At 41.5% G+C, this 12806-nt stretch overlaps 2 protein-coding genes across 2 annotated transcripts; both read right to left on the minus strand.

The window, feature by feature from the left end:
• Window positions 1-315: 315 nt before the first annotated feature.
• On the minus strand, window positions 316-5194 carry LOC134072724 (XK-related protein 8-like). Its single transcript, XM_062529541.1, has 3 exons — window positions 4438-5194; window positions 3659-3849; window positions 316-1353 (listed from the first exon to the last, which is right to left on the minus strand). Exons 1-3 carry the CDS (start codon window positions 4761-4763, stop codon window positions 572-574), a joined length of 1299 nt encoding a protein of 432 aa, XP_062385525.1. The 5' UTR covers window positions 4764-5194; the 3' UTR covers window positions 316-571.
• Window positions 5195-5753: 559 nt separating this feature from the next.
• Window positions 5754-8928, minus strand: xkr8.3 (XK related 8, tandem duplicate 3). The gene is made up of 3 exons (XM_062529850.1): window positions 8285-8928; window positions 7608-7795; window positions 5754-6904 (listed from the first exon to the last, which is right to left on the minus strand). Exons 1-3 carry the CDS (start codon window positions 8614-8616, stop codon window positions 6153-6155), a joined length of 1272 nt encoding a protein of 423 aa, XP_062385834.1. The 5' UTR covers window positions 8617-8928; the 3' UTR covers window positions 5754-6152.
• Window positions 8929-12806: the final 3878 nt, after the last annotated feature.

Genomic DNA, 12806 nt, shown 5'->3' on the forward strand with positions numbered 1-12806 from the left:
TAACATATAGAGGGCCTGGGTTTGAGGGAAGGAGACCAAATGGAACAAACTATGGAAGAAGTTTTGCAAGTAGGCCTAGATTCATGCAATTCATGGTTTGAACTTACTGAGAGCCCTTCTATTTCCGATAGTTTGTGTGGGATTGAATTTGTAGGTAAGTAGGTAACTCATGTATGATTGAGTGGTTATTATAGGCCAGCTTCAGCTAATAGCTGTATCTCAACACGAGAATGTGAGGTCAGAAAACTTTTGTTAATTGAATTTTAAGGTTATAAAGATCGAAAAGCCGATAGTGACGGCCGATGTATGAAGCCTTCTACCCCAAACCAAACACGTTCACAGAATCTAAAAATTAAAATATATTAGAAGTTTTAATTCATAAATCTAACAATATGTACAAGGTAATGCAGGTATTTGTGACTATTACTAGCACCCGTATTCTTTTGGTACTCACTGTAGTGGAAGTAAACAACTTGAAAAAAAATGACATTATGATTTTGTAAACAATGTTAAATTAGAATTTCTCAATTTGTTCTTTACTGCTTTAAAAAGAACAACACATCGTTCAGTGCTATGAGTAAAAATTATCAGCCAACTTCCGCATTCTCTTCTGAGCACCAGTCAAAGGCTTCGGTGGAGGTGGAGGCGATGGTGCCTTCAATGGGCCAACATCCACCTCATCCATACCTGTTGCCTTAGATGGGCAAAAATCCACCTCGTCTATTTCTCCCCCTAAGCACGCTGCCTGTGGCGGCAGAATATCTTCCGACTCTTCCGTGTCTGACTTGTCTATAGTTGCTGACTTCTTTGGATGGCATAATTTGTAGTATAGAATCTTTACTATGATTCCTACTATATAGGATGAACCTGCACAAATGAACACAGCCCATCCTGGCATGCCAAACACTGAAGCCTGAAAACAGTCCCACCACCACAGCCCCAGCAGGATGGCACTGTCCACTGCTATGATGAAATGATAGATGATACTCCTTCCCCTGGAGTCGTAATGGGACACGTTGAACCAGCAGAAGTACCAAATGAGAGCGACAGTGCCCCGATAGAGCCTTTCCCCTGTTGGAGTGTCCATGAAGTCTGTTTTCTGCCGCCAGGCCCATAGGACAAATGTGATCCACAGGAGGAGGAAGTGGACTGCAATCATCCCGACGGGCAGAGTGGAGGCAGCGAGGGCCACTGCTGCCAGACGCGGAGCGATCAGGAGGAAGTTCCACAGGAAGTACACTAGAGATGGCATCCAGGTCATCTGGGCCTTGTCCTCGCTGAAGGAGCGCATGGCACGGTGGTACATGACCACACTGAAGGCAATAGCGGCGAAGGAACCCAAAGTCTTCAGACCTGCGGGGAAGGAAGCAGGAACACTTGAGTTGTGGTGCACTGAAAAGTATTCTAACATTTCAAACACTTATTTTAGCAAATGCGACCCACAGTACTACAGATATACTGTACACTGTACACATTCTACCACTTCTGCTCCCTGGTCTTGGATGCTTGCATGTAAAATTATATTTCTATTTTGTTTATTCAAAGATACACATGGAGGAGTTATCTTAGATGCACTCTTAAGAGAGTGTCAGGCTTCAAGGCAACTGTTAATATGCCTATGTAGTGTGTGTGTGTGTGTGTGTGTAAAACACAGGGGGGGGGGGGCATAGTTCAAATGAATCAATACGCTTGGACAGTCCTTCAACCAATCAGACCAACGACCCAGGTGTGGCTGGTGGATAAGCCAGTTTGTGATTGTTCCAGCAAAAGTGGAACGGAAGTAAGAGAGATAAATGTGCAGGTTTCCAGCCTGAGCTGCAGGGCAAAATTTGTCGGCAGATCGGGCTGGGTTTAGTACAAAGACCACTAAATGCAGTCTGCGACTAACCATAAGTGCAACACAGTAAAGAGTGCAATGTGATATACAAGTACAAAGAAATATAGTGCAGTGTAGACCATAGTATACAGTTGGTTTACAGAGGTGGTTTAGAGTAATATAAATGAAATACAAATGTGCAGTGTATTAGCAGTTACCTTGCAAGAGTAGAATAAATATGGCTATGTAACATGAACAATGTATGAGCAGCATGTACAGATAATGTGCAATGTAGCAGTAACATTATAATAGTAGTAAGAATAATATATATGACGTGTATAACTGAATATATTATGAGAAAAACAGAATTAATATGGATATTCAGTACGGACCATATAGACAGATATGTACAGTATGTTCAGCTATGTACAGTGTGGTAACAATACCACTGTAGAGCAGAAACAGTAACATTGTAAGAGTAGTAGGAAGAAGTGTATGTGCAGGATAAATAGCATGAAGAGCAGTACACCTGTCTGATATCCAATCGGAGACACCTGTCTCTCCATTGGCCTCCAATGACTGTTGCCCCCACCATGATGGCAGCACTATTTACGGAGGTTATGTTCTGGAGCCCGATGCAGTATAGGCCTATCTAGTTTTCTAATATAGTTTTCACTGCCACTTCTCATGTGCATCACTTAAGGTCATTATTGAGCTACCTATTGCCCCCACTGACATGAACGAGTATTTATTTACTTAGCAAGTCACTACATTGTAGTGGCACAAATGCTCAACAATGGCATATCCTACTATTTGCAATGATCTCTCACAGCATACTGGTCACTGCCATACATTGACAAAGCAAAAAAAAACTAAAAGCTATCTTTGACACAAAGGAGACTTTTTTATGTTGACATTTTAGAGAGATAGTTAAGACTGGATTTGGGGATTAGCATTGACCTTGCTACACCCCTGTAGATCATAGATGTCATGCTGTGTCCTACAGGCAATTTCCTCTACAAGTGGCTCTACTTGTTGGGGCACATAGGAATGAAGACAAAGATGGAAGGTATATTAATCTAAGTGGACATGGTTATTTTCATCCAGGTGATGTGAATGAGCATTGTCATTCTCTTCTTGTCACCTCACATGAGTCAAGTATATTATGCGGTTCATAGAAAACGCGCAATGTGGAATGCCTAGTACATGCCTAAGGCACGCAGCATCTCATTCAGTACTTCTCTTATAACTCAGCGTTAGCTTTATGATATCATATAATCAATAAACCGTGTTCATTTTTCAATATTTTCTGTTTACATACATTTACATAATTTAAAGAAGTATTCAAATGAAAGCTGAAGATGAACACTTTGATTCATTTAAGCATTATTTGTTGGACAACATTTTCAGCATAGTGCTGCTAAGCCAAAGGCAGCCTAGAGGACAATGTTTGGCTGCACTAACACGTTTGACATAACTCAACCTAGCTCAGGCTTGAACAGGAGTCCCTGAACGAATGTTGAATGCAGCAAGCAAACTTTCAAGGTTCCTATATCTGACACAAACTAGATAGATAGATAGATAGATACTTCATTGATCTGCATGATTGATAGCCCGTCACTCATCTGTTCACGCCACAAACCAACCATAAACTAATCTGTAAATGAATTGCAATGCAGGTTGCACTGTCTGTTATATGTTGTTCAGACAGAGTGGCTGAACCCTTGGCCTTGACCCTGTGGCCTGATGATTCTAGATGAACAATAAAAGCACACATGTCAAACCCCATGAGTTAATGTCTTCTGAGGTCCCTGGATAGTTAATAAATGTCCTGTAAGGTACCTGTGACCCATTCCACATCCTCTCTGTGCGCGATGATGGCCAACATTAGTGTCAGTTGTGGAGCGCTCTCGGAGAACGTCTCGATGAGGCGCAGCAGGCTGAGATCATGGGTCAGGAAGACCGCGATGCCCTCCTTCTGTCCATCTCTCGATGCCATGTTACGCAGAGAGATCTCCATCATGCTTGCAAACCTGCGGCAAACACCATGAGACAAAGCCACAAAGGTAAGCAGGAATATAATGCTGAATGTTGCTGAAAGTTGATGGGATGTTTTAGACTAGAGACTGCAAGTTGAAAGAATATTCAGTCCACCTACTAATGAACAAAGTGATAGTGAAAAGTGAAGTGAAAATACCTCTTATCAGTAATGAAGTTGTCTTATTCACATAATCAGCAACAAGATGTCATTTTATATTTGGTTTAATGCTACACAAAACATTAATTTTAGATATGGGAAATAGGACTTCAAGTTCCAAGGTCCAAGTTATCAAATCAAACAATACAGAATACAGAAGGGGGTTATAAAGCTATGCAGCATGAATTAGAGACCAACATGATTGTGATTGCAGTCAGACTTCAGCTTGCAAAGTACTGTAAATAGAAACAAACTGTATTTCCTATAAATGGGGGGACAAAAACCCCTCAATGCACTGCCAACAGTGGTAGAAAATCCCCTCTTTGCAATGTCAACCACTGAATCCATATAAAATGACAGTTTGAAAGTCAGTGGTTGCAAAACATGAATGCAAGACAGTCACAGAACTTAAACAGTCACCAACCTGAGGAAGACTCCCAGTTGGCACACATGGAGTACACCAAGTAGTCTTCTATTATACAAGTACTTTTCCAAGTACACATATTTGCCAAGCCCTTCCTTCTCTTCTTTAGAGCCATAGTTATACCAAAGCCAGCTGAATGCCTGCAGCAACACGGACGATCCCACTAAGAGGAAGATTAGCACTCCCATATTGACGTATGCCTCCTCCTGATAAAAAGTCACAACTGCCCAAATGTCAAGTACCAAGTCTAAGAGGAAGAATAAAAGCCCTGTTATGTTCAACCCAAAGTCTGAAAAAGGATAGAAGAATGGAATCCCGTCTTCCATTTTCTCTTGAGTGTGATTTATCTTCTTTCGCAAACACACAACCCGGTGTTGTGAGCCTTCTTCCTCAGGGGTTGAAAAAGAGAGAAAAAGAAAAAAAGACTCCAGTCAGGTTTAGTTTAAACAGAGCAGAGACTGACTTCCTCTTGCCCCAAAATAAAACAGCCAAAGGGAGTAAACTGCTAACATGTCCATGGTGGTATTCCCAAGGAGTGAACAGCTGAAGGACAAAATTGAAAAAGAAAGTAAACTACTATCGAAGAATCCCCAAGGTGCCTCCGCCTCCCTTTATGACAATGCAGCTGCTTCCTGAAACATTCTTTGGCTCAACCAATCACAGTAGACAAACCACTAACATGACCGCAAATATTCTTCAACCCACTTTGATGACAGCTTGTGCAAAGTCCATGAATGGTCACATGCTTTCATGTACAGTCCTGCTCCAGCATGTGAATCGCAACTACACCTAACACATACGATCATGAATTCATGAGAAACAAGAGAAGACAGCTTGACTCAAACCACACAATCAGTGTGATATGTGATACATCACACTCTTCTATTTACACTATAAAGTTTCACACACTGTAAAAAAAAAAAAAAAACCTCTGCACAACTGTTTATGGCTTGAGAGTTTATTTTTTTTCCAAGCTCCAGGCAGTCATGCACACACTGAACGACCGTAACTATCACACTGTTGGAGTGCACCACAACACATTCTCACGCAGCATAAATTCACCTAAAACACTTGTGTGTAAATGTGGACAATCTTGTGTGGTCGGTGGTTGATTAAAAAAATAAAACAAAACATTTCAACGGAGATGTTTAAGAATGACAGCATTGTCATAACCTGTGTTTCCACACATAAGGTGCCAACATTTATAATAGCTACATCTAGAAATTATTTAACATTTAGTACTTGCAAACACTGAATGAACTGTGCAATCTAAAAACAACTACTAAAAGTACAATTCTCTTTTTGTAGCAGAGAACTATGAGTGAGGTATGTTTATTCTCCACTAAAAGCATTAAAAATATAGTTAACATTCACATTTTTGATGAGCACAACGTATGCAGCCTGTTTTTTAAATATTTCACCACACTATTAAATATAAAAAACAGTTTTGTATAAAATATGCTTAAAGGATAGCTTGGAGGAATATCACTTTTCATCACCTTTGAGCATAAACAAGACAACATATTTCATGAAATGTACTAATTCATTTGATTCTTTTCATTGGCACCAAGTGCAATCGTAAGAGTGAGTCATCAATACAAAACTGTATGTGATTGTGCACTTCAAAGTGGTAGGAAAACACAGCATGCAGAACAGCATCAACGGTATGAAACAACAAGACAAACATTCAAAAAACACATAGCAACATGATCCATCTAAACTATGTTATTGCCTTCACGTCTGTTGATCTGACCCATCTCGGATGTGTCGACACCGGCAGTGTAAAAAATTCTGGCATGTCTGGCCATTCTCCTGTTATGCGGCTCAGCAGGAGCATCTGCCTGTGTGGACGTGGCCATACAGGTCACAGGCAGAGATCCATCTGGCTCCAGCTTCCCACCCCTCTTGTCCTGGGGTCTCCACAGCTTGGGATGGAAGTAGCAGTAGTACAGAGTCTTCAACAGCAGCCCCAGGGAGTAGCAGACAGGCACGGCCAGGACCATGATGACGGCGTACGACTGGGTCAGCTCTATGTCCCTGTAGTGCCACCACGTGACCAGCAGGACGGCGCCGTCCGCTATCATGAAGGAGTGGTAGATGACACTCCTGCCCCTGGTGGAGCCCTCCGCCACGTTGAACCAGCTGAAGTACCAGATGAGTCCTACGGTGGCCCGGTAGAGCCGCTCTCCGGCGGGGCTGTCCATGAAGTCGGTCCTCTGGCGCCAGGCCCAGAGGACCAGCGCGGGCCACACCAGCAGGAAGTGGAGGGCAATGTAGTGGGACAGGACGGAGGTGAAGAGGGCCACGCAGGCCACGCGCGGCGCGATCAGCAGCAGATTCCACAGGAAGTAGATCACCGACGACGCCCAGGCTTGCTTGGCTTTGTCGGGCAGGAAGGAACGCAGGGAGCGGTGGTAGTCCACCACCATCCAGGCAATAGATGTCGTAGAGGCGACCACACTCACACCTGAGGGGTGAAAACAATTCATTACTTATGATTAAGGAGGCCCATCACTGATGGACCTTGAATCTTCTATCGACTGCCTACACAATAGGCCTACACTCAAGGGTATCTGAGAGCACAACCATTTCATTTTGTGGTATATGCAATGCTTCCTTCCTCTCTGCTTGTTCCTGTTCAAGACAAACGCCATACTACTACCTGACTGATGCAGGCCTGCAAGAACACACAGTTCCAATTGGTCTCTCTAAACAGCCCACTGACATCACATAGAAATGGCCAGCATTTCCCAAATGGCTCGACTGAGGAGTCTTAAACGTCTGTGGCTAATTTCCCATAAAGGGATTAAAGGCTCATTCACACCAAGAACGATAACGATAACTATAACTATAACGATAACGATAAAAGCGTCCACACTGGCCAACGATAAGAAGTGTCTCTCCTCATGTTAATGAATGTGATGGCTAGAATATTATGGGTTCTGATTGGCTGTTAGCTTTTTATCGTTCTCAAAATCGCTCTGAAAGTGATCAACAACGATATCGTTCTTCATGTCGTTATCGTTATAGTTTAGGTGTGAACGTTGTCATTCATATTAACGAGAGCGATATTTGTTTATAGTTATCGTTATCGTTCTCGTTCTTGGTGTGAACGACCCTTAAGTCTGGTCCTAGACTTATGAACAGGAATAGGCTAGAGGCTCACTTACACTGGATGGTCCTGGCCTGGTTAGTGAAGAGCATGATGTAGGCCATTAGCGTCAGCTGAGGCGCACTCTCACAGAAGGTCTCGATGAGCCGCAGCATGCTGAGGTCGTGGACCAGGTACACGGCATACTCCGACCCCTGCTGGCCTCTCCACCACACGCGGAAGCCCTGCCAAATAGCTGTAAGGTGCCTACGAATAGAAATATTTGACAATAAGCCTACTTACGGGAAACTCTTTGTTATCATGCTCCATTCATTATGTCAATTATCGTCACCAAATGTGTTATGACGGTTTCAAGGTCAGTTGATTCCCAAATGTCAGGTACGATTTCGCATGATCCCAGATGACAAACTGTTAATAGCTACAGCACACACACCCACATACTTGTTGTTGTGATTTACACTCCCAGCCTGTGGCACTACACTACACGACACGAGGCATGACAGGAGTATAGATTGAAGTACAAGCTAAAATACAAGATCGAACAGCGTTGTGAATCGGGATGCGAATAGCCACCTATCTGGTGTGCTGTACACGATGTGCTAACAGCGTACAGTTTGGTGGTGCTTTGTGTTGACTTTACACTTCAGAGTTCAATAACAGGCTACTGCCAAAGTGCAGTTTAGAGGGCTAAAGACAGGCTTTGTTTAAAAGTTCTGTTAAAAGAAAAGTGTTTACCTGAAGAAGAATCCAAGTTGCAAAACATGCAGACAACACGAGACTTTCACACGCCTCTGGCCGCAAAACAAAAACTTCTCTGGTGCTGTATTCACCTCAAAGTTTTCTAAATCTCTGTCGTATTTGAACCAAAACCAGCTGAACATCTGGATGACCACAGACGACAGAACCATGAGGCCAACTAACACTCCAAACCAAATGAACTCTCCATGGCAGTAGAACTCTTTGGCAACCCACATATCGGAACCGACATCGAACACATAGGCGCAGACACCAATCACACTGAAAAGAAAATCCAGCCATGAGTATTTTGAGAAGGGAGAACAGTCCATGGTGGAATAACGGTTCCCTGCTACGTAAACTTGTAGTCATTCATCACTTCATAGCGGTGCTTTCCAGCTAGCTAGCTACTACCCTGCTTCGCTGGCATAGTTTTCACGCGCTTTTCTCAAAGTTGTCTCCAGTTGCTAAATAATTCTCCTGGCGGTGGTTGGATAAACAACTTCATAACTTATCCTTACAACGTTTTACCATTATAACCACAGAAGAGATACATTTTTAGCGGGGATAAGTGTCACCCCTGCTCCTTCCACATGCCTCGCCTCGCCTCTCGAAGTTGGCGTAAAACTATTTCCGAAACAACTTTCCTACTGGCCACACCCACCTATACACGTGATTGGCTGTACTTTCTGATGAACAGGCCCTTATGTAGGCTACATTTTTTTTGTTTTGGTCTAAAATGAATGAACCGTATGCAATAACCCATAGGCGACAGAAAATAACACTATCCACATGCTGCTTAGACATATTCCAGTATAAAAACATCTAGTTAAATAAATACATTTCCATCTAAATAAATAGCCTGGTTCCATGCGTCAACACATAGCCTAATACGAGTAACTATTCATTATTGGCCACTTTCTTATTGGTCACTTTCTTTCTTTTCTGTATAATGAGATACATTCAGCATAGATGTTCACGCAATATATCTAAATATATGTTGGGTTCCACATATTGCATGATACATTACTGTACTATATGTAGGCTATTAAATGTACTGTAGGCCTTGTAGCCATCAATTCAAATATAAGCTGGCAACACATCTAACAAAATTGGGACAGGGGCAATAAGAGGCTGAAAAGTTACAAAAGGTACAAAAAAGGAACAGCTGGAGGACAAAACTGCAACTTATTGGGCCAAATGGCAATGGGTCATTAACATGATTGGGTATAAAAAGAGCATCTTGGAGTGGCAGCTAGTAAAGATGGGCAGAGGATCACCAAATGCAGCGACAAATAGGCCTAGCGGAGCAGAAGGAGTTGCAGAGTTTGGACATAATCATCATCTACAGTGCATCATATCATCCAAATATTCAGAGAATCTGGAAAAATCTCTGTGAGTAAGGGTCAAGGGTCAAGGCCGGAAAACCATAGTGATGATCGGTACGTGCTCTGTCCGTTGGACCTTGGACCTTGCATTTTCCAAAATGACAATGGCAACTACAATTCTATACATTATGAGAATGGGGGGTCCGTGTAACTTGAGCAAATAGTTCAAACATTCTCAACTTAAACATTTTTTTTTTTTAAACATTTCTTTATTAGAGTTTTGTTCTTTTATACACACAACAACCCCAATCCCAAGGCACAAAATGAAATGATAAAGAAAGTCTTAAAAGCATCTTCTGTAGTAAAAAAACAAACAAACAAACCCAAATGTATATTTCCAACATACTATGTCATACTGGTCGGTGTCTAAACCTCCATATACACAATATACACAAACAAACAATCAGTGAAGTAGGCTCATTTCAAATTCCAACAGTTTCCCAGCCTTCTACTTCAATATTGTTGTTTTCAAGAAAATCACAAAATATGTCCCAGATCCTCCAAAACCTGTGTAGCTTGCCTTTTGTAGTATAACTTATTCTCTCCAAAGCAAAATAAAAGCACATTCCTTTCAACCATTGCGCCAAAACAGGGGACCTGTCTGTCTTCCATTCCTTGGCCAGACAGCGTTTAGCCTCCAAAAAACAAATATTCAGCAAACGTTGGACATTATTAGAGGGGGTAAAGTCTTCCGGATAGATGTGCAATAGGCATAGTTTTGGTTTAAGGGGCACCTCTCCCTCAATGATCAGACTAGCAACCTCTATCACTTTCTTCCAAAATGATAAAGATTGTGGGCACTCCCACATACAATGGAATAAAGACCCTTTGTCGTGTTTACATTTAAAACAAGTGTCTGGAATGTTAGGATTAAATCGATGAAGCTTGGCTGGAGTGATGTATAGTCTATTTAACCACTTGTATTGTAGTAATTTAGAATTTGTATTTATGGTTTGTGACTGAGCTAAAGCATACGCTTCAGACCACTCTATCTCTGTGATATCCTCCTGTAAGTCAGTCTTCCAAGCTTGAAGGATATTATGTGATGATTCTGAGGATTTACTTACAAGGAGGTTGTACAATAAAGAGACCTGTCCTCTGGAGTGTAAGAAATCGAGAAAGAGTTTTTCTAAAGTAGAAAGAGGGGGCAGTTGTAAGCTGTAACCTTGGCGACTTCGGACAAAGCTTCTTAATTGCAAATATTTAAAGAAATGTTTGGACGGGATTGTGTATTTAGATTGAAGTTCTTCAAATGACCTGAAAACAGACCTATCGTCATATAGGTCAGCTACCTTGGCTATACCTTGGGACGCCCAGAATTTAAATCCTGAGTCAGATCTTCCAGGATGAAAGGCATTATTACCATAAATGGGGGAAAACTGTGATAATGTTTGTGGAGGCTCAGCTAAATGTGCACAAACTTTAAACCAGACTGAAATGGTATTTTTAAGATAAGGATTTTTTGTCTTGCTAATTAGTATGTTCTTACTGGCAGAGTACATATATAAGTTTGGGGAGATACTAATTTGATGTGATTCAATTGAAATCCAGGATGGAGGATTATTTTTTTCAAAATAAAACATCCCTGCCCTGATTTGAGCTGCCCAGTAATACCACTCAAGGTTTGGAAGCTGTAGTCCACCTCTATCATATGGAAGATACAATAGTGATAACCTGAGCCTAGGGCGCCTATTGTTCCATATGAAGTTAGTAAAAAGCTTTCGTAGTAGGGGAAAAAAAGATGATGGTGGTGCAAGTGGGATTGATTGAAAGAAATATAAAAACTTTGGTAATATTGACATCTTAAGAACATTCACTCGTCCTATCATAGAGATAGGGAGTTTTGTCCATCTGTTCACTAGCTGAGTGACCTTATCCACAATGGGATTGTAGTTGTCGTGAACAATCTTATTAACACAAGGAAGGATCTGAATGCCCAGATAAGTGAAGCCTTTTGGGCAAATCAGAAAAGGACTGTGTACTAGAGGATTTTGTGCCTCATTTTCATTCAAGAACATAAGTGCTGATTTGGTATTGTTAATCTTATAACCTGAAAAAGAACCAAATAAATTAATTAGTTCTAGTAGAGAGGGTAACGTATATTTCAGATTTGAACAAAATAAAAGAATATCATCTGCATAAAGTGCTATACGGTGTTCTACATCCCCAACCTTTATGCCTTCTAATTTGGGATCTTTACGGATAGCCATAGGTTAGCCATTCGATAGCCATTCGATAGCCAGGGTAAATAACAATGGCGATAAAGGGCAGCCTTGTCTTGTACCCCGTAGTAGATGGAAAGGCTGGGAAGTCAGTCCATTGGTTAAAACCATGGCCTGTGGATCAGCATATATTAGTTTAATCCAACTAAGAAAGTTCCCTTTAATGCCATATCTTTGCAAAACTTCAAATAGATATTGCCATGACACCCTATCGAAAGCTTTCTCGGCATCTAGAGACAAAATGGCGGTGTCATGGCAGCCAGATTTTTCATAGAGTATGTTAAACACCCTTCGTATATTATGAAAACCTTGTCTTCCTTGAACAAAACCGTTCTGGTCAGGGTGGACCATTTGTGGCAAGAGTGATTCAAGCCGCCTAGCCAAAACTTTACAAAGGATTTTGAGATCATTGTTAAGAAGTGAGATTGGCCTATATGATGCACACAGGGAGGATGGTTTTCCTGGTTTTAACAAGAGTGAGATCTCTGCCATGTTAAGGGATGGAGGGAGGGAACCGTTATCCAAAGATTCATTATTGTTAAGTAGGTGGGGGTGTAGCGTTAATATGGACGGACTGTATGGTGAATGATGGAATTAGCATGGGTGTCTCCCTGGGGTGTCGGTCAGGACACAGGACTCAAGGATTCATTTTCAATTCTTTACTGAAGGTTTTCAGCACAGCACAGCAGAGCACACAAGGGTACAGGAATAATCACTTTGCTAGTTGACTTGTTTATGTTAATGTGGTTGCTTATGTGTGTGTGGTCTGTAATCAAATAAACAAAGAATACAGAATAAAATGACGTTAATATGAGTATCAACATCACTAATAAAGGTACAAAGTACAGACAAATTACATATCACTTGCGCTAAGCAAACTAAGGTTAACAGGCTTCATAATAGTGCAATTCG

Source organism: Sardina pilchardus, chromosome 24, assembly GCF_963854185.1.
Source record: "Sardina pilchardus chromosome 24, fSarPil1.1, whole genome shotgun sequence".
Classification (NCBI taxonomy): Eukaryota; Metazoa; Chordata; class Actinopteri; order Clupeiformes; family Clupeidae; genus Sardina; species Sardina pilchardus.